Consider the following 24,760-nt stretch of genomic DNA (forward strand, 5'->3'; position numbering starts at 1 on the left):
CATGTGTTCAAATTGTGACAAGAGAGTAGTTCCTACCTACCAGAGACCGAAAGAGTAATTCTGCGTGAAATCACCCATTCTCCTTGAACCTGGGCTTTACACTCATAGTACCCTCTATCACTCAGGTCTACTTGGTGAATCCATATTCCTTCCTTAGGACTGAAGGAGACTCTTGAATGAACTGGAGAAGAATCGTTAAGGAGGGTCATGTTGCCTGTGAATCCTGGGTCAGCAATCAGGCATGGAATCAAGGCATCACTGCCCTTTTCCACAGAAGGATATACACCGTGAAGGCCACACCACACCGACTCAGGATCTGTGGAAGAAATATGTTAGGAATCCATGATACCTTGGCATGCATAGAAAAATAGCTAGAATTAATCTGAAATAAGGTTGCCTGCTGCCGACTTGGTAGTGAGAGCAAAATCTGAGAGCTCAATAGAGGCCTCTCGTGTGTTTGTGTGCACGTGTTTGCTTATGAGATAAATCCTTTGCCTCAACCCAGCATAGACTCTAGAACAATGTACAGATATTAATTATAATAGAAGTAATAACAAGCTCCAATTTGGATTAGTCACCAGGACCAGAGGTTTAGTTTTCTGAGTTTTGGACTAGTGATGGAGCCCATTCTCATGGAATTGCTCTCTCACATTCTGGTGACTCAGATTGGATCCTGTAACATTACCGGGGACACATATATTTGCCTTCATTTATAAAAGTAATAACATAATGCATATAGTAGCCATTCAAGATCAAGTAGCTTGGTGTGATGACTCCACCAATATTTGGTAAAGTCAGTCTTGCCTCATGTGGTCAAGTTGTTTCCCAGGAGAAGAGCTCTCTCTCTCATTGTGCTTCATGATAGGAAAAGTTCTTCAGCAGGTTTCAGTCTCCCTCATTGAATGGACAGGCCCTAAATTGATCCCAGGCTCCAAGACTTACAGGGCTTTATATGTGAAAACTAGCATCTTTAACCATGCACAGGTAACAGGTAATAGCTAAAAAGCAGTAGAAGCTTTTTGCAGCAGCTAAAGAATCTGCATGGTCTTCAAGGGAAAATTTCTTGGCCATGGCTTCTATTTGCTCATCAAGCAGGAGTTGTGAATCCAGAGTCATTTATGCCATCAAATTAACTTTGGCTCTTAATTCCCCCCCCCCCCCAGGACACTTTGCAAGCTCATCCTTCAGATCCTCCAGTTGTGAATCTAAAAGGACCCCCAAATTACAGATGTATTATCTTTGGGATACACATTTGCAATCTGTCCAAGAGTCAAGGTTGATAATGTCCTCATATTGTTGGCATCTGAATTAACAACTGCCTCTTTTGCTTGAAAGGACTCTATTCTATGAGTCATCCAAATGAACTAATTTCCCATGATTGAACTGGACAAATTTACAGCAGGGATTTCCCATGATTGCTTTGTTTCATGTATGAAAAAAATATTGGTATAGTTAAACCTTGCTGAAAAAAAATCTCAAGCAAGGGGTCAATTTCTAATCCTACTGGCCCATCTTTTCTATCTCCCACCAAGTGTCTTTGCTACCTGATGGAGGAAGATCCTAACATGTCCACAACAAGCTTCACACTCCATACTTTACAACCCCTCCATCCTCTGTAAAAAAAAAAACACTGACAGCTGACAGTGGAGGTATGGGGAATACATCCATTCCCCTAATTCTCAGTCAGTGTTTACTTAGCATACGTAATGATTCATTTTCAGAACATATGAGAGATACTAAGGAGAAATCTGGTTACCTGTCACAGCCACATATATAGTACTCATCCCCTCTTCTGGTTTGTTGACATAAGCACACTGGTAGCTTCCCATCTGGTTGCAACTAGTCTTAGGCATGTAGAGGGTGCCATTGTCATACACCATCACAGTGGACCCATTCTGGATACCGATCCACTCAACAGGGAAATTCCCTGAGCAAAATAATTCAACTGATTCTCCTTGCTTCACTCTCAGAATGTCAAGATTAGGGTAAATGGTGGGAGAAGCTGAGCCTAAAATGAAGAAAAAGACGGATATTGGTTTTTTGTTTTTTTTTGTGATTTTGCAATTCTTCATTCTGAGAAGTACGTCAGGGTGGCTGGAATGCTATTGCTTTGTACTCATATAGACACGCACACAATTTGGCTGCCCTTCTCACAACTGTGACTCTGGGTAGCAAACAAAGATGAAAAAAAAAAAAACAAAGTTAAAAGCAACGTCCTGTGAGATAAATCAGCCCTAACATGGCATTAACAACCAAGCTTGTTTACCCTTCTGAGGATAAATCCAGGCCTTCAGAGTGTTACAAAAGATTAAAAGGAACAGAGCCATCTGAATCTCTGGGGCAATATTTGGTCACAAAGCTATTGAAGGCTGTAGACATGATTGATTATAGGAGAGTTGTCTGAGGAAAATTTTGAGAAAAACTGACCAGCCTAAACCAATTACTCTCTGGATGAAATGTGAATATACTATGCCACCTACCTTCAACACAACCATTCTGTATTAGCAGAATTACCACATTTGGAAGACATTAAACCATGTCAGGGTCGAGATCAACTGGAACTGCCAGTGTTAAGATAGGCAGTGCCATGGTGGCTTGCTTCCCACTGGCCCAACTGTTCCACCAGCATAGAAGTGTAGGAACCCCGTGCAGATTTATAATCAACCTGATCTTATCAATGTGTCCATTTAATTGAAGCTTGTTGTGTGCTGGCATCTTCAGGTCAGCAATGACTTTTCCTATAGCAAGCAGTTCCACAGGTTGTTCGGTTTCATCTTTCTTCTTGCTGCCTGATTTTATTTCTCACTTTTGAGAACTGGCCAATTTTTGACATCTCCTTAAGTCTACAGTACCTACTATCTGTCTCTTTTTCTCTTGGTCAGGCTGCCTTTTGCTAGATCTATGTGAATACCTTAACTATTTTGCTTCTCCATCTGTTGCTTGCTGCATATTCACTTCTACACGAACTTACTATCCCTTGTAAGTTCTCTCAGAGCAGTGCTGGTTTGAAACTACCGTAAAGACAGGGAATTGCAAAATAATACAGTCTACTCATGGTTGCTGGGCCCCAGCTGTCCATAATCTTCTACCAAAGAAAGCCAATGGTCATTATTGGTATTCCTCCAGTGGGCAGAGCCATAATTTCATGCCTTTTTTTGTGACAGTTACATGTCCAACCTGTCACGATGTTAAAAAGTTTGCTAGGCCTGAACTGCCTAAACTGACATTCAAGAGTTAAACTAAGAAAGCTTTATTGCGCAGGTCATAAAACAAAATGTTATCTGAAAGTGATTTATTGCGCACGCGTCACACATTCCAAATTCCTCTCTTCTTTGTTCGGCAGCCAACTTTGGCAAACGTAGCTTTCATTATCAAAATGTAACCAATTAGTTATTTTCTGTTTCATTTACTTTTATTATTTTATTATTAAAGTTTGTTTATTAATTAGAATACTTTAAAGACTTATTTTTCTCAATATCTCAAAAGATATGCGGAAGGGAATCAGCCACGGTCCATTGATCTCAGATTTCCCAGGGCATTTTTTTCCCTGACACAACCACAATACCCTATTCCAATGATGGCGAACCTATGGCACGCGTGCCAGAGGTGGCACGCAGAGCTGTCTCTGTGGGAATGTATGCTGTCACCAGCTGCTCTTATGATTTCCAGTGCACACATGGGCACCAGCCAGCTTGTCTTTGCGGGCACAGGAGCATCTGAAACCACCTGAAAATGGCCAGAAAACAGCCCAAACCAGCCTGAAAACAGACCATTTTGGGTCCTGAAAAGCAGCCTGAAAATGGCCCAAAATTGGCTTAAAAACAGCCTGAAAATGCCCCAAAAATAGACGTGTGCGCGCCGGCCAGCTGGTCTTCAGGTTTCTGGTGCACATGCACGTACCTTCCAGTTTGGGCATTTGGTGCCGAAAAGGTTCGCCATCGCTGCCCTATTCAGTTCTGTAGTTCAATATCTTTCTTCCTTTTCTTAGATCCATTCTCTGTTTTCTCAGAGAATTTTTGTATTCCACTTTGGGATTTCTGCTAATATATTTTGGACATATTTGGTCCAAATTCAGGCTTTCTTGGACAGCTATGTTTGTTTCATGAAAGAAGAGACATCAGAAAGAAAACAATTAAGTTTGAAATAATTTCAGTATTTTCAACAGCCTCCTTAAATTGCGAATTTGGCTCTGGTGGTCTGACAGGCACGTGTAGCCTACATTCTTAAAGATCACATTATTTTGGACATATAGATAGAGCCTATGGTTCCGAATGGAATATATTTTTTAAAAAATTGTCCCAAACCTCTCTCACATTTTTCATATAGGCGCAGACATTCTGTATTCGGGCTTCCCAAACTATTTGCTCCTTGTTTCCGGATAATTTTTGCATTTCCAGAACTTACCAAAGCCCAAAAATTTCTGGAAAAGGGCTTAATGTTCCTAATCTTTCAAAGATAAAAAGCGTCTGGGGCACATTCTTTTGTGCACTGGTATTTTTGCTGCTTGCAGTTGTTGGCCAAAGGTTAAATGTAAATAGAAGTAATCCATCAAAAAATACATGCCCTAACTGCCTATTTTATCTTTTTGAATTTATTGGCAGCTAGACTAAGCTAATAAATATGCATTTGGGATGGAACACTAAAAGACATTCATTATATTTAAAGTAATATTTCTTAGGAAAAGCACAGAGACAAAAAAGCCTCACTTCTATATAAACTACATCTTAAAAAGAGGGGGAGAGGCAAGACTCCAGAAAGAGGAAGTTCCCGTTATCTTTCAAAGACAGAGATTCATTTAACTATTGACAGGCTAGGTGAGAAGCAGACCGAGGACAGTCTGGGAAGACCTTTCCCCTTATCTAAGTCTTGCTATTTGCTCTGGTGTTCAAAACGGAGGCAAAGAGATGGTGTGCATGCTAGTTTGGGCAGGCAAAGGAGAAGCACTTGTAACTGATGGCTATATAGTGACACCTTCTCTTTGCAGGTCTGGATATCCATATTCCCCAGGACTAGGGGAGTGGCCAGGATAGCAGGAATAGAGGACAACTCTGGGACAATCCCGGTCAAAAGCCGTACAGATCTAATTTGCTTGATAATGAGAGATGGAACAATCAAGGGGAATCAAGAAGGGGAATAAAAAAATAGTTCTATATTATTATTATTATTATGTGGTTAATCTTTGGTGAGATTCACAGCCTTTGGGGCTGGTTGGTAGCCTAACAGCTTGAGTCCTAACCAAGGACCTAGGAACTGTTAAGGTAACGTCGGAGGATATAAATTGTTCCAAGTAGGGTGGTTTTTTGTAGAGTCAGAATGTTCAAGTCAAGTAAATTTAGAATTTCCAAATAGTGAGGTAGCCCTTTAGGTATTGCTCCAAGGGCTCCAATTACAATTGGGACAACACTCGATTTCTTTTTCCACAGTCGATCAACCTCAATTTGCAAGTCCCGGTATTTTGTGATTTTTTTTTTTTGCTGTTTATCTTCAATTCATGCATCACCAGGTATTGCAATGTCAATGAACCATACTTTTTTCTTTTCAATTATTGTTGTGTCAGGTGTGTTGTAGGCCAAGTGCCTGTCAGTCTGGATTCTGAAGTCCCACAAGATTTTGCCTTTCTCATTCTCTAAAACCTTCTAAATCTGATGGTCCCAGTGGTTTTTGCTGTACTCAAATCCAAACTTTTGGCACAATTTCCAGTGACTAATCTTAGCAACCCGGTCATGGCGTTGTAGGTAGTCAGTTTGTGAAATTTTGCTGCACCCGCTGATCAAGTGGTCGACTGTGTCATCTTTCTCATTACAGAGGCGACATTTGCTGTTGGTGGTAACATGTTGAATTTTTGCTTTCATGCAGTTTGTGGCTAAAAGCCTGCTTTTCCAATTTTCAGCTCGCTTCTCAATTACTTCTTTCTTATATTCAGCTTTTAACTTAGTTGTCTTCAAAAGTCCTCCTTTATTTACTTCCTTAATCATTGGTTCTTCACTTTTCTGGATGTAATCATTCAAGCTGTGTCTTTCTTCTTCGACAGTCTGCTTTACTTGTAGGAGTCCTCAACCACCCTCTGTTCTTGGTAGGTACAATCGGTCAACATCACTTTTAGGGTGCAAAGCATGATTCATTGTCATAAGCCTCCTTGTTTTTCTGTCCAAGTTGTCCAACTCCATCTGGGTCCAGTCAATTATTCCTGCAGAGTATTGAATTACAGGTATATGGCTTTTATAATGTTTCCTCCACTCAGTTTGTACTTTGATATCTTGCGAATTCGTTGAATGTACTAGCTGAGGTTAATTCCTTGACTTTATTATGCATTAAGTCAGAGGCCTCTAAAATCACCAAGTACTTGTAAGCCTTCTTCTGGTTTTACTGCCTTTATCATTTCTTCATTCTCAAGTTGTATTCCATCATCTTCTAGGACCTTGCCCGCCTTGGTTGCCATTGTTGCACATTTTTCAATTCCAAACTGCATACCAATGTCTTGGCTAAATTCTTTTGTGCTTTCAATTAATAAACTCAGTTCAGCTTTTGTTTTACCAAACAGCTTCAAATCATCCATGTACACCAAGTGTGAAATTTTCAGTCCTTTCTTTGCAAGTTCATATCCACAGTTCACCTTCTTCAAAATGGTTGTCAGTGGTAGCATTGAGAGTATAAAAAGTAGGGTTGAAAGAGAATCACCCTGGAAAATGCCTCGTTTAATTTCAACTTCACCCAGTTCTTCTCTATTAGCCATAAGCTCTGTTTTCCAGAGGTTCATTGAAGTTTCCATGAATTTTTGTATGTTGCTGCTAATGCCAAAGATTTTCAGGCATTTCTTGATCCAGCTGTGGGGAACTGAATCAAACGCTTTCTTATAGTCTATCCAAGCCATGAACAGCTTGGTTTGTCTTTTTTTTTGAATTCTTTAGGATTAGCTTGTCAATCAGCAGTTGGTCTTTTGTTCCTCTTGAATTTTTGCAGCATCCTTTCTGTTCTACAGGAAGCAAGTCATTTCTTTCCAAGTATCCGTAAATTTGGTTGGCAATGATACCAGTAAGGAGCTTGTATGTTGTTGGCAAACAGGTGATTGGCCTATAGTTTCCAGGGTCCTTTCCTTTTTCTTTATCTTTTTGGATCAAAAATGTCCTTCCAGTTGTCATCCATTCATCATTGTCAGGTGTTTTTAAGATCTGGTTCATTTGTGCTGCCAATCTTTCGTGCATAGTTGTAAGTGCCTTTAGCCAGAAACCATGTAGCTCATCTGGTCCAGGTGCACTCCAATTCTTCACTTTTCTTGACTGCCTCTGCACCATTTCTTTTGTTATTTTCACGTCTTCCATTTTATGCACTTTAATAGAATCCTCAACCTGCTTGATCCATGTTGCATTTATTGTTGTGCTTCTTGTTGTTTTCCCAAAAATTCTTCCAGAATTTCAGAGCTTTCTCTTTATCAGGCTTTTCATTTGTTGTTACTCCATCTCCGCTTTCTAAGCTCTTATAAAACTGGTGCTGATTTGCTCTGAACTGTGAGTTGTTGTTGTTGTTGTTGTTGTTGTTGTTGTTGTTGTTGTTATTATTATTATTATTATTATTATTATTATTATTATTATTATTATTATTATTATTATTATTATTATTTACTTGATTCATTAAACATGAAACTCAGCCAACTGAACATTCAAAAATGCATTACAAATACCAGTGACTGGTGCTAATAGTTGATACGGTTTGCTGCCAGCGTCCTGGGTATCAACCAAGTACCTTCTTAAAATATAAGATGTTCCGAGTAGCACAGTTTTTTGCAGTTCCGCTGGTGTTATTGCAGGAAGCTGCAATTTGTTGATGTATCTTGTGAAATTTTTGGACATGGTGCCAAGTGCCCCGATGACAATGGGTATCACTGTTACATGCTTCATCCATAGCCGTGTAGTTTTGATGGCCAGGTCGTGATATTTCATGATTTTTTCTAGTTCTTTTTCTTCGACTCTGCCATCTCCAGGAACAGCGATATCAATAAACTGTACACTTCGGCCCTCTACAACCGTGATATCTGGTGTGTTGTGCTCCAAATGAAGATCTGTTTATATTCGAAAGTCCCACAAGATCTTCACCTTCTCATTTCTGATAACGTTTTCCACTTTATGTTCCCATGACTTTCTGGATACAGGTAAATCATATTTTTTACATAATGACCAGTGGATTAATTTAGCAACTCGGTCATGTCTAGCTTTGTAATCAGTTTGTGCGATTTTACTGCATTCATATATTAAATGTGAAACAGTTTCGACTTTGTTATTGCAAAGTCGGCAATTTGGGTTGTCAGTGGATTTTTGTATCTTCGCTTTCATCGCATTAGTTTGTAGTATTTGTTCTTGAGCAGCCAGTTTTAAACTTTCCGTTTCTTTCTTGATAGTTCCCATCTTAGGCCATGTCCATGTCAAGTTGTCATTACATTTTCCTTCAATGTTTTTCAAGTGCTATCCATGCAAAGCTTTGGTGTTCAATCTATTAAATCTGTCATCCAGCTGTTTTTCCTTATATTCTGCCTTTGTTTCTGTTGTTTTTATGCTGTTCTCCATTTTCACAGCCTGCAGCAATTTTTCTGTACTTTGGTTCACATAATCATTCAAACTTCGTTTTTTTTCTTCTACAGTTTGATGGATTTGCAATAGCCCTCTGCCCCCTATTTTTCTCGGCAGGTTGATGTCATTTCGTGGGTGTAAAGCATGGTACATATTCAAAAGTTTGTGCGTTTTCTGGCCCAGGTTTTCCAGTTCAGCCAGAGTCCAGTTGATGATTCCAGCTGAGTAGCATATCACTGGAACTGCCCATGTATTAATGGCTTTAATTATGTTTCCAGCATTCAGCTTTGATTTTAATATTTTGCGGACCCTCCTGATGTATTTCTTTTGCGTTGACTCTTTGACTTTTCCATTCAAGATGTTATCTGCTTCCAATATGCCTAAGTACTTATAACCATCATCCTTTGCTAATGCTTTCACTAATTTCCATTTCCCAGTTCTATTCCTTCTGTTTTTTCCATTTTTCCTCACCGCATGGATAATATAGCACATTTTTCAAGTCCAAAGTTTATTTTGATGTCACTGCTGAATAGTTGAACTGTGTTGAGTATTGATTTAAGTGGGGCTTTTTGCGTACATTTTTAAGTCATCCATGTATAGTAGATGGTTTATCTTGCCATTTTGGCTTGAGATTTGGTATCCCGGGTTTTGTGTTTCGTAGGATTATTGTCAGTGGAATTAATGAAATGTTGAACAGTAGTGGTGAAAGTTCCTTCCTACCACCAACAGGAAGGTAGGCCTCTTTCCTCCCCCCCCCCCATTCCTGATCCTCCTTCCTACCACCAACAAGAAGGTAGGCCTCTTTCCTGCCATGGCTGGGCCTGGACAGCTATCTAGTGCAGTTCCTATAGTTATGATATTATTGTCCTTGAACCAGTAGTGTTTAGCACTGAGAACCAACCCAGGCACCTACCATCACTAATGATGAGGAGAAACCAATCAAATTCCACTTTGGATCAGTCATTGCCCGGTCAACAAGGACCACGCCAGATGCTATGGCTCCTGGACATCTGTCGAAAAAGGAGCTACAGGGCTCAGTTGTCACTGCCAGGGAACCAGAGCGTGCAACTGCAAAGTGACTGGAGCCAAAGCGCAAAATTATTATTATTATTATTATTATTATTATTATTATTATTATTATTATTATTATTATTATTATTATTATTATTATTCCATGGTGATGCAGTGGTTAGAATCCAGTATTGTAGGCAAACTCTGCCCACAGTCAGGAGTTTGATCCTGAACATCTCAAGGTTGAGTCAGCCTTTTGTCCTTCCAAGTTTGGTCAAAATGACAACCAAATTGATGGGGGCAATATCTGACAGAGAGGGCTGTAAAGCAGCTTCGTCCCCCAACCTTTCTGGTATTCCATGTTCGGGGGGAGGGAGGGTTGGCTGTGGAATTCTGGGAATTGAAATCCACGTATCTTAAAGTGGCCAAGTATGAAAAACACTGTTCAAAATAACAGTGTCCCATAAAAAGATAAAGAAAGGAAAAGTTAAATCATGTATGGGGCTTTAAGAATTCAAATACCAGATTCCAAAATATCAATGACAGCCTTCAATGGCTGTCAAGGAAGAAACAAAATGAAGAAAAGGCTTCAATTTTTTCTAAGAGCCAAAGGACTACTTTTCTCTCTCCCAAACATGCAATTTTTTTTGCAGCATCAGTAATTTCTTTGGACCCCAACATATATTTATAAGGAAAAGATGGGGAAGTGAGAAATATCTCTGTGACTCAGATCTGCTGAGGAAGGCATCTGAGAAGACAAACTTTTTAGTCCCTTTCAGCAACAGAGGAAACACATTGAGACTGGTGGCCGCTGTCCCTTTCTGTGGTTGTCTCCCCTGCCTCATCCTCCCCTCCACATTTTAACTCTTCAATGTTGCTGTTCTTTCACTTCTGTTTTTTAGTGCTTGACTTCTGAGGGAGCAAGTGGGCTGGCATGGACCTCTATGGCAGTCTCCTGAAATGAATTCTGCTATTACCTCTGGCAGGGGGCAGGGGAAGGCTCCCCATAGATTTCAGCTCTTTGTGATGTTTTGTTTTTAAGTATTTAAAAGGTTTTTTTAAACAGCTGGATCTTTTTATTATTTATGTCTATATTATGCTTTGACTACATCCTGACATGTCTTAAGCTTCTTTGACGAGAAAAGTAAAACACATAAGTTACAATTATTAACAACATTTTTTTAAAAAAAAGAGTGAATAAGCATGAGCATTTGACCCATGTGTAAGCTCTGATTCACATAGTTTCAAAGAGGACATCAAAATTCCCTAGTTTTAAGTTCTGCAAAAACAAAGCTTCTCTGAATGTCATGGCTGCAATCCAATGAAACAAATTTGGTTTTAACGTGAGACGTAACTATTGAGATGAATGTGGCTGTGCAGCTAGCTGGCCGGTGGAGACTGAGCTTGCTGAAATGTGCTGATGGATTAATAAAGAAATATGTTGGTGTTTCTAAAATAGGATCTAGACTTGGGTGAGGCAGCTTTTGCAGCAGTTATAAGTAGTCCAGAATTATGCCTCCTCTCTTGGAGAAAACATACATTAATACTTGCTAGAACCAGGCCAATATTAATTGTACTATTTGCTGACATATAAAATGAAAAAAAAACCACCCTTAAATAAAAATTACCCTGTCTGATAGGTTGCAGTTGAGTGAAAATCAGTGGTGATATTCAGCTGATTGATAAATTATCCTCTCCCCCGCTATCAAAGTGGATCCTGGGTGCTGTGCTGCAATGGAGAAATGGTCAAGGGAGCAGCCAGCATGAGGGAAGGAGAAGGCCGCTTTTCCTCTTTCTTCTCCCTGTTCCTCCTCCTTCCCTTACACCAGCTGCTCTATTGCCTGTTTCTCCGTTGCAGCACTGTGTTCAGGATCCACTTTGATAATGGGGTAGTGGTGTAATTTAACAACTGGTTCTCCCAGGATCAGGTTGGCTGTCACAGGAGGCTCAGTTTTCTAAAGCACCTGAAGAGAGGACCAGAAGTAACATATGAAAATTAATCAATGAAAGAACCAACCTAAAACTAAGGAGAAATTTCCTAACACTTAATCAGTGGAACAACTTATCCCCAATAGATGTGAGTACTCTAACAATGGAAGTTTTAAAGAAGAGATTGGACAATCATTTGTATGAAATGAAATAGAGTTTCATGCAGGGGATTGGAATTGAAGATCTCCAAGATTCCTTCCAACTCTGTTACTCTGCTATTCTATTATTTTGTTTTATATGGATAACTGGTTATACTTGGTTAATATCTTTGAATTGGAATTTTAATCATGATAAATATCTTTGCAAGTAACATTTCCTTGCTTTCCACTTTTGTTTGCTGAAAGCAACATAGAATCATAGCAGTGGAAGGGATCCTGGAGGTCTAATCCAGCTCCCTGCCCTGTGCAAGGATCCTCCTACTGCCATGGACAATGTTTTCTTGAAAACCTCCAATGATGGGACAATGAAAACACTCTTATCTTTGGATGCTCTGGAGAATAAATCCACAACCTCTGCCCTATGATTGGGAAGTCAAGAACCAATGGGTAGAAGCTTTAGAGTGAGACATCCAAACTTGAAATAAGGAAGAATTTCTTGACTTTAAGAGCTACTGTGTTTTTCCGAAAATAAGACAGTGTCTTATTTTCTTTTGACCCCTGAAATAAATGCTTGGCTTTATTTTCGGGGAGGTCTTATTATTTTTGAGGTGCAGGAGGAGGCAAGCGTGGTCACCTCATGGCTATTGCTATGTTGCAATTCTTTTTGGGAGGACTTATTTTTAGGGGAGGGCTTATTTTAGTGCATGCACTCAAAAGCCTGATGGGGCTTATTATCTGGGTCTTATTTTCAGAGAAACAGGGTATCAAGGTATTGAACAACCTGCTTCCCGAACCTATGGATGTTCCAAGCAACATGTGCCTGCATTTTTTAACAGTCTGCTCTTCCATGCTCAACATCCATTTTGTATTGTGGCAAACAAGACTAGACACAGTATAGGTAGCCCTCATTTACTAATTACAGTTGGGACTGGAAACACCATTACTAAGTGATGGGGTGCACAATGCGGAATGTCTTGTGATTCCACTGACTTATGGTGCCTGACTGAGACAGACAAATCGTAAGAAGGTAGATTTTGGTTGGCCGTTTGGAAGCATTTCCTAACTGCAAGAACTGTTCCTGAACAGAAATTTACTTCCTCATCTTCTTCCACCAGTGTTCTAGGTGTCATTTCTGGTGCTTCAGGTCCCAAAGGATCACCAACTGAGAGGTGGCTTGGAGGATGAACAATACTGTTCAGTGCCCAGTTGCCTCCCATTGCCAGTTATTAATCAGATATTTCACAGAACTGCTTGCTAGAAGACTGAGAAATTTCCCTTTGGAAACCAATTTGATCCATTAGACCACTGGGATGGACCATCTAAATGTGGTCCTGCAGAAATCATGGCTAACGATTGCAACTTGGTCAATGCATGATTCGACCATGGCAATGGAGTACTAGAAATCCCCTTCATTTTCAAATCATTTAACATCTTCCCTGAAACAAAAACAAGGTCCAGCAAATGAGCACCTAGAGGTGTTGGGTTCAAGATTACTTGAAAGGTGTCTATGATTACTATGGAGTACATAAATTCCTGAGCCAGGATTCCTAGATCCCAGATCCTTCAACAACCAAAAGTTGTGGGTTCTCTGCCAATTACTCAATTCCCTGGGCTTCCAAGCTTGACTTAATTTGGAATTATCTTACCGTAATTGTCTTAATGGCATTGTATTAATTTGGAATTATCTTAGTTGTCTTAATGGACTTGTCTTAATTTGGATAGACAGATAGATGATAGATAGATAGATAGATAGATAGATAGATAGATAGATAGATAGATAGATAGATGACCACATTAACAATTAGCTTTGTTTTATTTCCATGATAAAATCACATAACCAATTCAGATATATCTCTATGACACCCATATATTCATTTTATGGTTTTTTTTATTCATTGGGATTAGTGTGAGAAGAAATGACAAGCAGAGAACACATAATGCCCAGGAGAAAGATACTGGAATATTTTGCATCATTTAAAGTTATTTTATCCCAGATTAAAACAACAAATATTTGTGTTCTAATCTAATCATGACAAATAATCTATTCAGACAAGAATTTAAACAGAGATAGAATTGTTCATATAAACTGATACATTATTAACAAAGCACCTTTCTCAAATTTCCATATTTCAATAATACAGGATTAAAAACAATCATCCTACTTGCCAACTGTCAAAAAATAGTACGCAAAAGAAATTGTATAGTAGTTGAATTTGAAATATGATTATATGAAACCAAAAGTAACATATATTGTTGACTCTAAATTTATAAATTAATCTGGCACAAAACATTTAGAGTTATTCAGTGTTTAATAAACCAGGTGCATCTTTATTGACCAAGTTGAAAGAAGCACAAAGGTCAATCCGGTATATAAAATTTTAGAACAAATAATAAACAGAACCATAAACAGTACCCTACACATTCAACTATTTCAAGTCTTATTTCTTTGCATATTTATTTTGTCAAGGAAAACTTAATTTATTTTGTGTAGAAGATTCCATGGATTGGTCAAAAAGATGGACTGGTTATCATGTAGCCCTTGGTAAACTGAAATGGAACAGTACAGTCCCAATTGCTGTTTATATCATCAATAAGAATTGTTTAACTTATTTATATAGGAAAATTTGTTCTCAATTTCTTAAGCTTCCAAAGAGTTTTCAGACCAGTCCAGAAAACCAGACAGCAAGAATTTAGATTGACTTTTTGATAAAGAGTGGAACAATCTGATAAAGATTAATTTTGAAATCCACCAAATATTTGGATAAAGACTGAGAATACAACAGATTAATTTGTAGGTTTATCATGTATAGCAGATAAAGTAGAGCAGAGATCAAAAACAGATAAAAAAATCTGGTAATATTATTAAGAACATCTTTGCTTGGCGATAGGATAAAAAGTAAATAAGCTTCCAGATTTAAAGAAAACAATCTAATAAAACATGATTTTAAAAGAGTTATAGCAGAATGGAACATGGACATTTATGTTCACGAGTATTAGCATAACATGTAGAACCAGTTCATGTAGCCACAGAAATTTGGTGTTGGGGAGGATAATATTTAACAAATATAAACTAACAAATTTGAACTAATATGGAACAGGTTTGTGTTTATGTTTGGATGTGTGTGTATATGTTTGTGTGCAATCTTTATCAGCACTGAAGTTTCTTATTATGAAATATCAGACTCTCGTACTGTAAGTAGAAGAATAGATTGCAGGAACATTCCTAGAAAATGCTACCTAACTTTCCCCACCATCCATCAATTTAATTTGTGCATTTATTCTGAAATAAGGCTTATGTCAGTTCAGAGATTTTATGAACCAGATCAGGGTTATAGAGGTACACACATTCATTTTTGGTGACAGTCATTCTACCAAATTCAATAGCAGTTGTAGACTGACAGGAATGTTTGCCTCTGAGGCTTGAAGGAAGGCTTCCTACTGGCGTTTTTCTCCTCCCCAAATCAACTGAATGGCAACAGGAGGTTGCTACAAAGCAGCTATCATTCCATCATGTTCAAAAATGTTGTGAAGTCAGCTTATGATGGTGGAGTAGGATGGGAATGTCAAAAAAGTAGGTGCGTGAGTAGTTGCTACCAACTTCAGAGCAGGACAGTTTTAATGCTGTCTCTGAATTTCTCTCGCCAGCATGTAACACTGATATGGGATCAACATATCCTTTTCCATCCTTCAGCTTTCTCTATTCATATGTCCATCAAATCTATTCTCATTACAGGTTTATCAATAGTAATGGCCATAAAAGATATTAAGTAGAGCTTATCTACTTAAGAAGGAAGGATAGGCTGTGAGGTGTGAACTTGGCTGCCTTTCCAATATCTAGTTCCGTAATTTTCACTCACACTGAAATAAATGTTCAGATATTCTCATTAAAAAGAAGGTCTTTGCTTGGTCTGTTTAAAAAAAAAGGCACACAATAAACCATGATTCCCCTTTCCTATCTCTGATATTAAAAGGTGAAAACTCTGACATTTGGGGTTACAGCACTGAACAGAGGAACAAAATATTAAAACTTTTTTTTAAAAAAGAAGCCCATTTGTCAACCTGGTTTTGACTTTTAAAGTTTGCTTGCTGACAAAGCGTCCTCTATAAAATTTGGGGGAAATTAGAACGGCAGAGGGAATATATTTCATCAGTACAACAAAACTAGCTAGGCATGAAGGAAGTTCCATCTCTTTCTTACTTGGAATTGGGTGATTAATTTTTGAGTTTTCATCTTCTCCTTACAGGTCTGAGGAAACAAGCTGCTCAGAAAATGGCCAACACCTGTGCTGCTGTCCGCTTGTCTCTTTAAGCCCTCTCCCCACCCAGGCCGGCAACCTTGATTATAAAAGCTGTGCTGAGAGGCAGCTCAGAGTGCAGTATGTGGGGGAAGGAGAATAAGCTTCTCTTTCTGTGTGGAAGTAAAGCAGCCAGAGAGTAACCAGAAGTTTCTCTAGCAGTAGTCAGAAGAAATAGGAGTAGTAGTTCTCAGAAGAAATAGTAACTCTGGGAATAGAAGTGTGGAAGAATTGAGTAGGGTGGAGTAGTAGTGCATAATAGCCTATGGAATAGGGGTGAGTAGTGCATAATAGCTTGTGAATGCTTGTGTGTGTTGCACCTATGTTGTTGGCTTGTTTGGAGCCCACTGAAATGGAGATACTGAAAAGAACCCATGACAAGAGAGGGGAGGCAGAATAGGATATCTGTAAAACAGTGGGATAGTCAATTTAGAGTGGCAACTACACAAATGGCGATGGTTTAAACTCAAGAGTTCATTAAACACTCCATGAAAGGAAAATGAACCCTAGATACATAAGGAAAAGAGTTTGGTCCTCACAGAAGTCAGACTTTGCAGGAAATGACCAACAATCCTGGCTGTAGAAACCAGATCTCTTAACCAGAACCTGCACCACCCAAACAGACATGGAAAAGAGAAGGGATAGATTCTCCCTTAGAAAATGACTATCTTGATAGACCAGAGGTATCCACCCTCTGCCTATAGTTAAACCAAAGAAGATAGACCAGCCCAAAATGGAGCTGGACTCGGATACTTGGACGTCGCAGAAATATGAAAGCAGTATCAAAAAGAAAGGCTTCAACTAATTAAAGAGCAGAAAGAAAGGCTTCAACTAATTAAAGAGAAAAAAGAGCGGCTTTGAAGGGAGGCAGAAAGTAAACATAAGCTAAGATGGGAAAAGAGTGAATGAGGCAAGAAGAGATGAAGGGACTGATAGACTTAAAGGAATGCTCAATAGCAAAAGAAAATGCTTTGACTAATTAAAGAGAAAGAATGCTTTTGTAGGGAGGCAAGGAAGAAAGATATGCTAGAATAAGAAAAGAGTGAACAAGAGATAAGAGATGAATTGAGGGGGGCTGATAGACTTAAAGGAGTGCATCAAATCATTTGTAAAAGCCAGCTGTGTGATCTTGAGCCAGTCACACTCAGCCCATCTCAGTCAAAGGGTAGTAGTTGTGGGGAAAATAGGAGGGAAGGTGTGTTGGATATGTTCACTACCCTGGGTTGTTTGTGAAAATACGGCAGGATACAAATAAAAAACAATAAGTTGATAAAGTCAGAGAAGCCTATTTTATTATGTTTGAAAGTGTTGCTATTTCTCGTAAATTCCCTGACCAGAATACTCCATGTTTAACTGGAAAGATTTTGAGAGCTTGTAGTAGTCTTCCACCAAGAGAAGTAATGGACTACACCCATATTCAAGAGATAATTCTATATAGGCATGGTATCATTCCCTAAACCTATAGACAATAGTTTAGGAGCTACACATACAGTTAGGAGCTACAATATAACGAGGGATTCGTGAATTGTGGGCAAGACTGGAAGACATAAAGCAGGAAATGGTTGAGGTTGGATGAAAGGGAGCAAAGAAAAAGTGATAGAAGTAGTTTTGGAACAGTTTCTACCCTTATCAAAGTGAGGTTTTGAGTGCAAGGACACTGCCAGAAATGGGTCAAAGGGCAGTAGACCTGGCACATTTTAAATATAACCTAGTACTTGATACTAATGCATGAAGATTGCAAAAATCAGTGGCAGCATAGTGGAATCAAATGTGCAACACTCATCTCTATTATCTAAACCCAATTACTCTTATTACATTCAATTATACTACTAGTTTTTAGTTATGGTTGTTACCTTTGATGTAACCCTATTGCTATAAAACCAGCTTTCAGTTTCTTCAAAGTATGAAAGAAAAATCTGTCTTGCCAATTCTAATGCTGACTTAAACTAGGTTTTTGCATGGAGTTTCAGAACATTTCCAAGATGGATCCTGGCCTATTTCCTTCATATTTTCAGTAACAATTGGCCACTGGCTTTGCCACATCACTGTGTTGCATAATAGTGACCTTCAGTTTGAAGCATATTGTCTTTTTCTTCCACCAAGGCATGAGCATGAAACAACTTCTTCTTCTCCTTCTTGACTTTTGGAAACTAAAAGAAGTACAGTCAACTTTTTGTACAGTGTGAACTTTTCCAGTTTGTGGCTGTAAACGTTTGATGCTGCCAATTTACTAGGGAGAATTTACTTGATGAAAATTCACCTCCCCCTTCCCTTTAGTTAAAATATCTACCAGAAAAAGCAGCCTGACAATCAAAGTACAGGTTAGTTGTACCATTTATGGTGAAGTGAGAAACCACCCATGGTTAAAGCTTGCGAAAAGATTACAGACATGCTTTGGTCATGTAAAATATTTCCAAAATTTATCCTTCCTTTAAAATATTTTGATCAAATCTTCATTTAGATGCTGAAGATGCTATACATCTTAAGTGTACTGATGAAGTACACTTAAAAATAAAAAATGAACCAAAAATTAAAATTAAAATCAAAATATAATACTTTTTGGTAGAGAAAACCCTTCCTCATTTTCAAATGGAATAACACATTACTGATTTTCTGAACAGAAAATAGTCATTTGTCCTAACTGAACTGCTTCAGCTTCTATGTTTAATTTGTTAGTATCCTAGTTAAAAAATTAATACGTGAGATTACAAAACAAAACACAAATGCCCAATTCTAAAACTTATTTTTTTCCAAAACAGGCATTGTATATAAACAAAATGAACATTATGCTTGAATATTCAACACATTAATCAATTTATTCAAAAAAGAATGAAGAAAAGTAAAACTGAAGGCATTAATGCAATATTGGACGTATCCAACTGGCAACCATACCAATAAAAACAATAAAAGGTTAACCATATAGTTTCCTTCAACAGAAAATTTAAAAACACATTTTTTATCCTTTATCCTATTGCCGTGCATGTAAAAACACTAAAGAACTGTTACGTTTCTAACCCAGCTTTCCTCATTTGGAACCCTCTAGAGATATTAGATTGCAACTTTCATCACAACAACCAACATAGCAAATGGCCTTAAGGCTGAAGGGGGCTGAAGAGAGTTGTAATCCATTATAGGTTGGTTGGTTGGTTACAGCTGGAAAAAGTTGCTGTTCTTCCCAGTTGCTACAGTTTACTTATGTGTGAATGGAAGGAACAAGAAGACCTACCTTGCCAGATAGCTGCCGCTATCAGAACCAAAAGAGGGCCCATTTGCCCTGGAGTGAAGGTATCCCACCCAGCACAAGTCAGGTGTGGTGTGCTAGGAGAACAGCGCCAGTGCCTTGGCTCAGGGAATCTTTCTAAGTGGAAAACAAAGGATGAGGCAACAAAGGCTGCTAATCCTTCAGTTGTGTATTCTTCGTGCCTCTTTGTTTGTTGGAGGAAGATACTTCTCGTTTTCTGAAAAAGACCACAAGTTAGGAAATTTCTCGCTCCAAAAAAAGAACACGCAAGAATGTGTCATGAACATTCAGTAAAAGGGAGGAGAGAGGAGGGTACAGCTCAAGGAGGCCCCATTTAAAATACTTCTTTAAAGACTGATTCAATCATGTTCCAACAGTACTGGCTTGTATTTGCAATCAGAAGAGATAATTTGTGAATGGCACCTCCTTTTCAGGCTCTCACCTAGAGACAATATGCAGCCGAGGGGAAGGGCATGTGTTTATCTGTGCAAATTGTGTCTACCTGTCCTGACCTAACCACCCTAAATTCAAGAGATCTGAAAGCTCATGGTTGTTCACACAACTGATTAGAATTGAGGTTTATTGGAGCAATCATGATGATTGCTGAGGTTAAACCTATATTAGGCTCTGATGCATGTGATGTATTCTATAACTGGACATGGCTGCAATGCATGTAAGAATTTGGCAGTGTGGAGGCTGAGGCCAGAGCTAGCAAGTGCAGCTTCAGCTCTAGACTATCCTACATTAGAAGAGAAATTTAGAAATGCACATCTCAAAAACAATATTTTGTATATGAAAAATCTTTTTTTTAATGCTGTGGTAAAATCAAGTCGTGCTGCTTCAGTGACCCTCATGAGATAGAAAACATGACTACAAAAGGAATTCCATACTTCAATTTTTCCTCCTTTTTCAACTTCCTAAGAAAGAGAAGAATTGAAGGGTGGAAAGCAGCCAAAGTAGATTGTAAACTATTGAGCATTTTGAATATGATGGGGTACAAATGCAGTATATAAATACATACACCACTATCTCTCAATTTTTCTATGGCTATCTTCCCCCCCCTCCAAATGCTTAATATTTTATTGCTGTCTTTGGATGTTTTCACTTCTGGGCAAGTCAGTGGCACATGGCCTATTCTGAACATATTCATTAAAATTTGCTTAGTTAGTTAGCTAGCAACAAACAGCCAATGCAAAAGTGGAGAATACCGCATGAAGTAAGGTCCCAAATATGCAGAATAGTGATTTCTCCCAAAGTCATCTGTCAACCGTATATCTTCAGGTATTCTTACATCATCTTTCAATGAATATGGGTGAATCTGCCCTCTACTTCTTCCTGGAAATCTGAGAAATTCCTAGGAATTATTACATTATTATAATGACCCAGGTTAATTTGCAGCAGAGTGTATCCCACATGGCTTGTTTGCTGATACACTTATGCAGGTATATTTTGGTAGCCAATACTAGAAGCAAAATAGAGGGGGAAAGCATCTCTAGGTGAATGTTTACTTGAAATTAAATGCCACCTGTCTCACATATATATGCCCAGCTAGAAAAAAGGAGCCAAGGGCCCCCAGTGCACAGAAGAAAAGGTGGAAAGTTTTGGTTATAACAGACATGGGAACTTCAGTGCCAGGGGTGCAAGCCGGGTCTGTACAGAACCTCTGTGTGAATCACAATGAAACCAGACTTTTGGCACTGAGGAGAAATGAGGAGTAGCAACTTTGAAGTTGACCCATGTGGAAAAGCCATCAGGAATTGGAACTATCTATAATTGGATGAATTGCATCCAGGGAAGAAAGGTGAAAATAGCCCAAATGGAACAGTTAGATAGTATGCAGGAATTTATCACTGAAATGGTAGAGATCTCTACTTTGCAGACAGCTGCTCTGTCGTGCATTGTGGTCAAATCTCTAAAATTGGCCATATCATCCAAATAGGAAAAAAGAATTTCATGCTTCCAGCATAGATAAATTCTATGAGCTCTATTTTATAGTTTCCTCCCTTCAGTTTTATGGGTTGGGTAAAACATGAGGAGCATGGCCTCTACAAAAGCTTTGCATGAACCACATCGAAGCCAGATGTAACAAGGGTTGGTTGTGGCTAAGCTTTCTCCAATACTATCTATGATAGTATTAATCCCAGCTAAGCCATCACTTTTTTCCAGTGGCAGGAAGTAATAGCTATTGTTTCTGAAATGATAGGGTCTTCTGCTTGAGCTTGGGGTTGGACTAAAAGATCTCGAAGGTCCTTTCCTATGTTGTTGTTCCGTTATTCTGTTGAGCTAACTTTGTGATGACCAGGGATAACTACTTCCTGTTGACTGAGATGTCTCCAACTAGCACCCCATGACAATTGAATTGTACCTCTTTTAGCTTTCGTGGGTAATGAGCGTTGGTCAACCCTACCTTATAAGATGAAATGTGAAGTTTGTGGGAAGATTGAGCTATGATAATATAGCCTGCTCTGGGCTCACAGAGGATTTATGGCAAGCTGTGCTGGTGGGAGTAAAAGCTAAGATGGGGAACAAAGGATACAAAAGCATAGGGTAATATACACTTCACTTTCCTGAGTGAATTTTTAAGCATTATCAGCAGCTGAAAATGGGAAGTAGGGGATGGGAAGCATGATTGTTTATAGTGACATTGTTTATTTTATTTATGATATATATGCTTTGTTAGTTGAGAAGACATGTCCAACCCATCATGACCCCATGGACAACGTTCCTCCAGGCCTTTCTGTCCTCTACCATCCTCTGGAGTCCATTTAAGCTCACACCTACTGCTTTGGTGACTAAAGAGAGAAGACAGCAAGGAAGTAACAGGCAACAGAGAGAAAGCAGAGCTGCTTAACTCATTCTTTGCACCAGTCTTCATGCAAAAAGAAACTATAGCCCAACCTACCAGAAGCATTAACTGTAAAAAACAGACTGGAAATAAAAGTTAAAATAAGCAAAAAAAAAAAAAAACAGTAAAAGGACATCTATCTGATCTTGATGAATACAAATCACCAGGACCTGACGGATTACATCCCAGAGTTCTAAAGGAGCTGGCCGATGTCATCTCACTGCACCACATCTTTTTTTCAAAAATATCACCCATAGTCATTGTGATACCAATTGTGACATCTGTGGTGAGCCTCCAAAAATTTGTATGATGCTGTGGCCTGCCTGAAAGAAAAGATTGGGAATCATTGGTTTAACTGTGCCTGTGCCATAAATTTTAACATGACTTTTGGTCTTTTGAGACCTAATAACATTTGATTACATTGTTTGTTATTAGGCACACAATTTTGACAAATGGGATTTGACATGAACTGATGTTCTCAATATGAAATGGTCTACGAGGTAAGAAATGTACTCAATATCCACCAACCTAAAAGGAATAAAGAATGAGGAGGTAGGAGCTGGGTCAAGTCTGGTTGTTTCTTCACAAATCTATCCCAGAACAATTCCTCTTCCTCTTCCTTCCTTATTGGGCAAGGAATAGCTAAACCTGCCTGAGAGAATGTACCTCTTTTTATATTGTTAAAGATTCCAATGAATGGCACCTAAATTCATACAGCTGAGGCACTCAGAATTCCATTTCCCCCTTTTCAATCATGGTGGAATGGAGGGAGTGACTATACAATTGAGTAGGTGTCTTAGAGGTTTTTCTCAGAGATCTAATATTAATGCCAAAGTAGTCTATATTTACAGTACATCTAGCAAGTCAATCTGCTGGATTATTGCCTGGGCAGACCTAGTGAATTAGTGATTAACTTTTCTTCTCAATTTCAATCCAAAAAGACGCATAATTGGTGTAGCAGCCAGAGATGGGGAAAAACCCCTTGATTTATGACTAACATGTTCTAGAAGAGACCAATCTAGGAAGACATCAAATTGTAGATCTGCTTCAAATGTTGTTCCATCCAGAACCAAAGGCAAAGCTGGAGCCTGATTCAAACAGATCTGTTGTTAGCTAACACAGACACTTCCTGCAGAGATTTTACTTGGAATTTATTTTGACCTATTCAAGCCTTTATGAGCACAAGAAACATAGCTTGTTTAAATAGAATGGTGAAATGGTCTGGGTGTCATCAACATATTTTACTCCCCAGCCGCATCATATAGATGTTAAATACCCCAACTTTTCCAGGCAGTCAGCAGGAAATCAAAAGTTGTTGAGAGGTCTAGAAACATGAAGGGCACAATCCAGGGATGATAAAGTTCATTGCACAAAGTCCTCAATACTATTTCTGTCCTGTGTTAAATGTTTAAATCCTGAACCCAATGGGTGCCCAGCAAATTTGTTTTCACTATGGTGCTATGCAGAATAACCTACCGCTTTCTCCAAACCTTTGCACAAAATGAGTTATTTTTCTGGAAATAGACATTTGACAATAAATGAAGTCTTGCATAGAAAGAAGGTAGATCTTGAGTGCTCAAAGGAAATTGTGCCACTTGATTTTACTTAATTTCTTCAGGGATGGTATTCCAATGGGAGAGAGCCACCATGGAGAAGGCTGTTTTTGGCCCTACCTGATGTACCACCTTAGGTGATGTGACCCACAATATTCCTTACCTTCCTGCTTTAGTGGGTTGGGTGGATATAACCAGCAAGAGATGGTCCCTCCGATAACTCAGACTGTCCCAAGCCATGAAGGGCTTTAAAGGTGATACCAGCACCTTGAATTGCACCTAGAAGCAAATTGGCAGCCAATGCAGCTGCTGCAGGAGAGATGACACTTGTGTACACCTGGGTCTGTCCATAATCGTGAGGGTTGCTGCATTTTAAAGCAGCTGGAGCTTCCATATTTTTTCCAAGGGTAATCTCATGTAGACCGTGTTGCAATAATCAAAGATGGGAGATAACAAGAGTGTGACCATGAGTAGGGATTGTTGGTCCAGGAAAGGATGTACAGTAACCAGTGCACAACCTGCAGCTGTGTAAAGGCTGTTTTGGCCATGGCTGTCACCTGTTCCTCAAGCAGGAGTTGTGAATCCAGGAGAAACAGATTATGCACTGGGTTTGTTTGGGGCAATGCCACCCCATCCAAGATCAAAGATGGCAATTCTCCCTGGACCAAAGAACACTAAACCCAGAGCCACTTGGTCTTTACAGGGTTCAGTTTCAGCCCGTTGCTCCTCATCTAGCCCTTATCAGACTCTAAGTATTGTGAGAGGGAGGTCATGGCATTACTTAACTCGCCATGGGGCAACACCAACTGAGAGTGACCACAGAGGAAGGAAATAGACCAGGACAACACAGAGCCCCCCATTCGCAACTTCTGAAGCCACTCCAGAAGGATATCATGGTTGATGGTATTGAAGGCAGCTGAGAGATCAAGTAGAGTAAGAATGGATGCACTACCTTCATCCAGGTCCTGGCAGAGATGATTAAAAAGTGTGACTATGCAGTTTCTTTCCCATATCCAGGCCTAAATCCTTACTGCTAAGGCTCTAGAGGTTTCTGGATGAAATGGATTATCTAGATGTGCCACACAACTACTTTCTCAACAACCTTCCCCCAAAGGTTTAGAGACAGGTTGAAAATTATCCAACAGGGAGGAATCCAGCAATGGCTTC

General features: G+C 39.1%; 1 protein-coding gene across 3 annotated transcripts in view; it reads right to left on the minus strand.

Moving 5' to 3' along the window:
* CSF1R (colony stimulating factor 1 receptor) overlaps window positions 1-20,245 on the minus strand; it is a 56,945-nt gene extending 36,700 nt beyond the window's left edge. Inside the window, exons 1-3 of one of the 3 annotated variants that reach the window (XM_081935065.1) lie at window positions 19,181-20,245; window positions 1,757-2,008; window positions 41-316 (exon numbers count right to left, since the gene is read on the minus strand). In XM_081935065.1, coding sequence (XP_081791191.1) covers window positions 41-316; window positions 1,757-2,008; window positions 19,181-19,223 — 571 coding nt within the window. In that variant the 5' untranslated portion in view covers window positions 19,224-20,245. Of the gene's footprint in view, window positions 1-40; window positions 317-1,756; window positions 2,009-15,857; window positions 15,948-19,180 lie in introns of those variants that run through there. The other 2 variants (XM_081935064.1, XM_081935066.1) reach the window with 2 other exon arrangements.
* Window positions 20,246-24,760: the final 4,515 nt, after the last annotated feature.

This window comes from Natrix helvetica (assembly GCF_964273705.1).
Source record: "Natrix helvetica genome assembly, chromosome: 1".
Classification (NCBI taxonomy): domain Eukaryota; kingdom Metazoa; phylum Chordata; class Lepidosauria; order Squamata; family Natricidae; genus Natrix; species Natrix helvetica.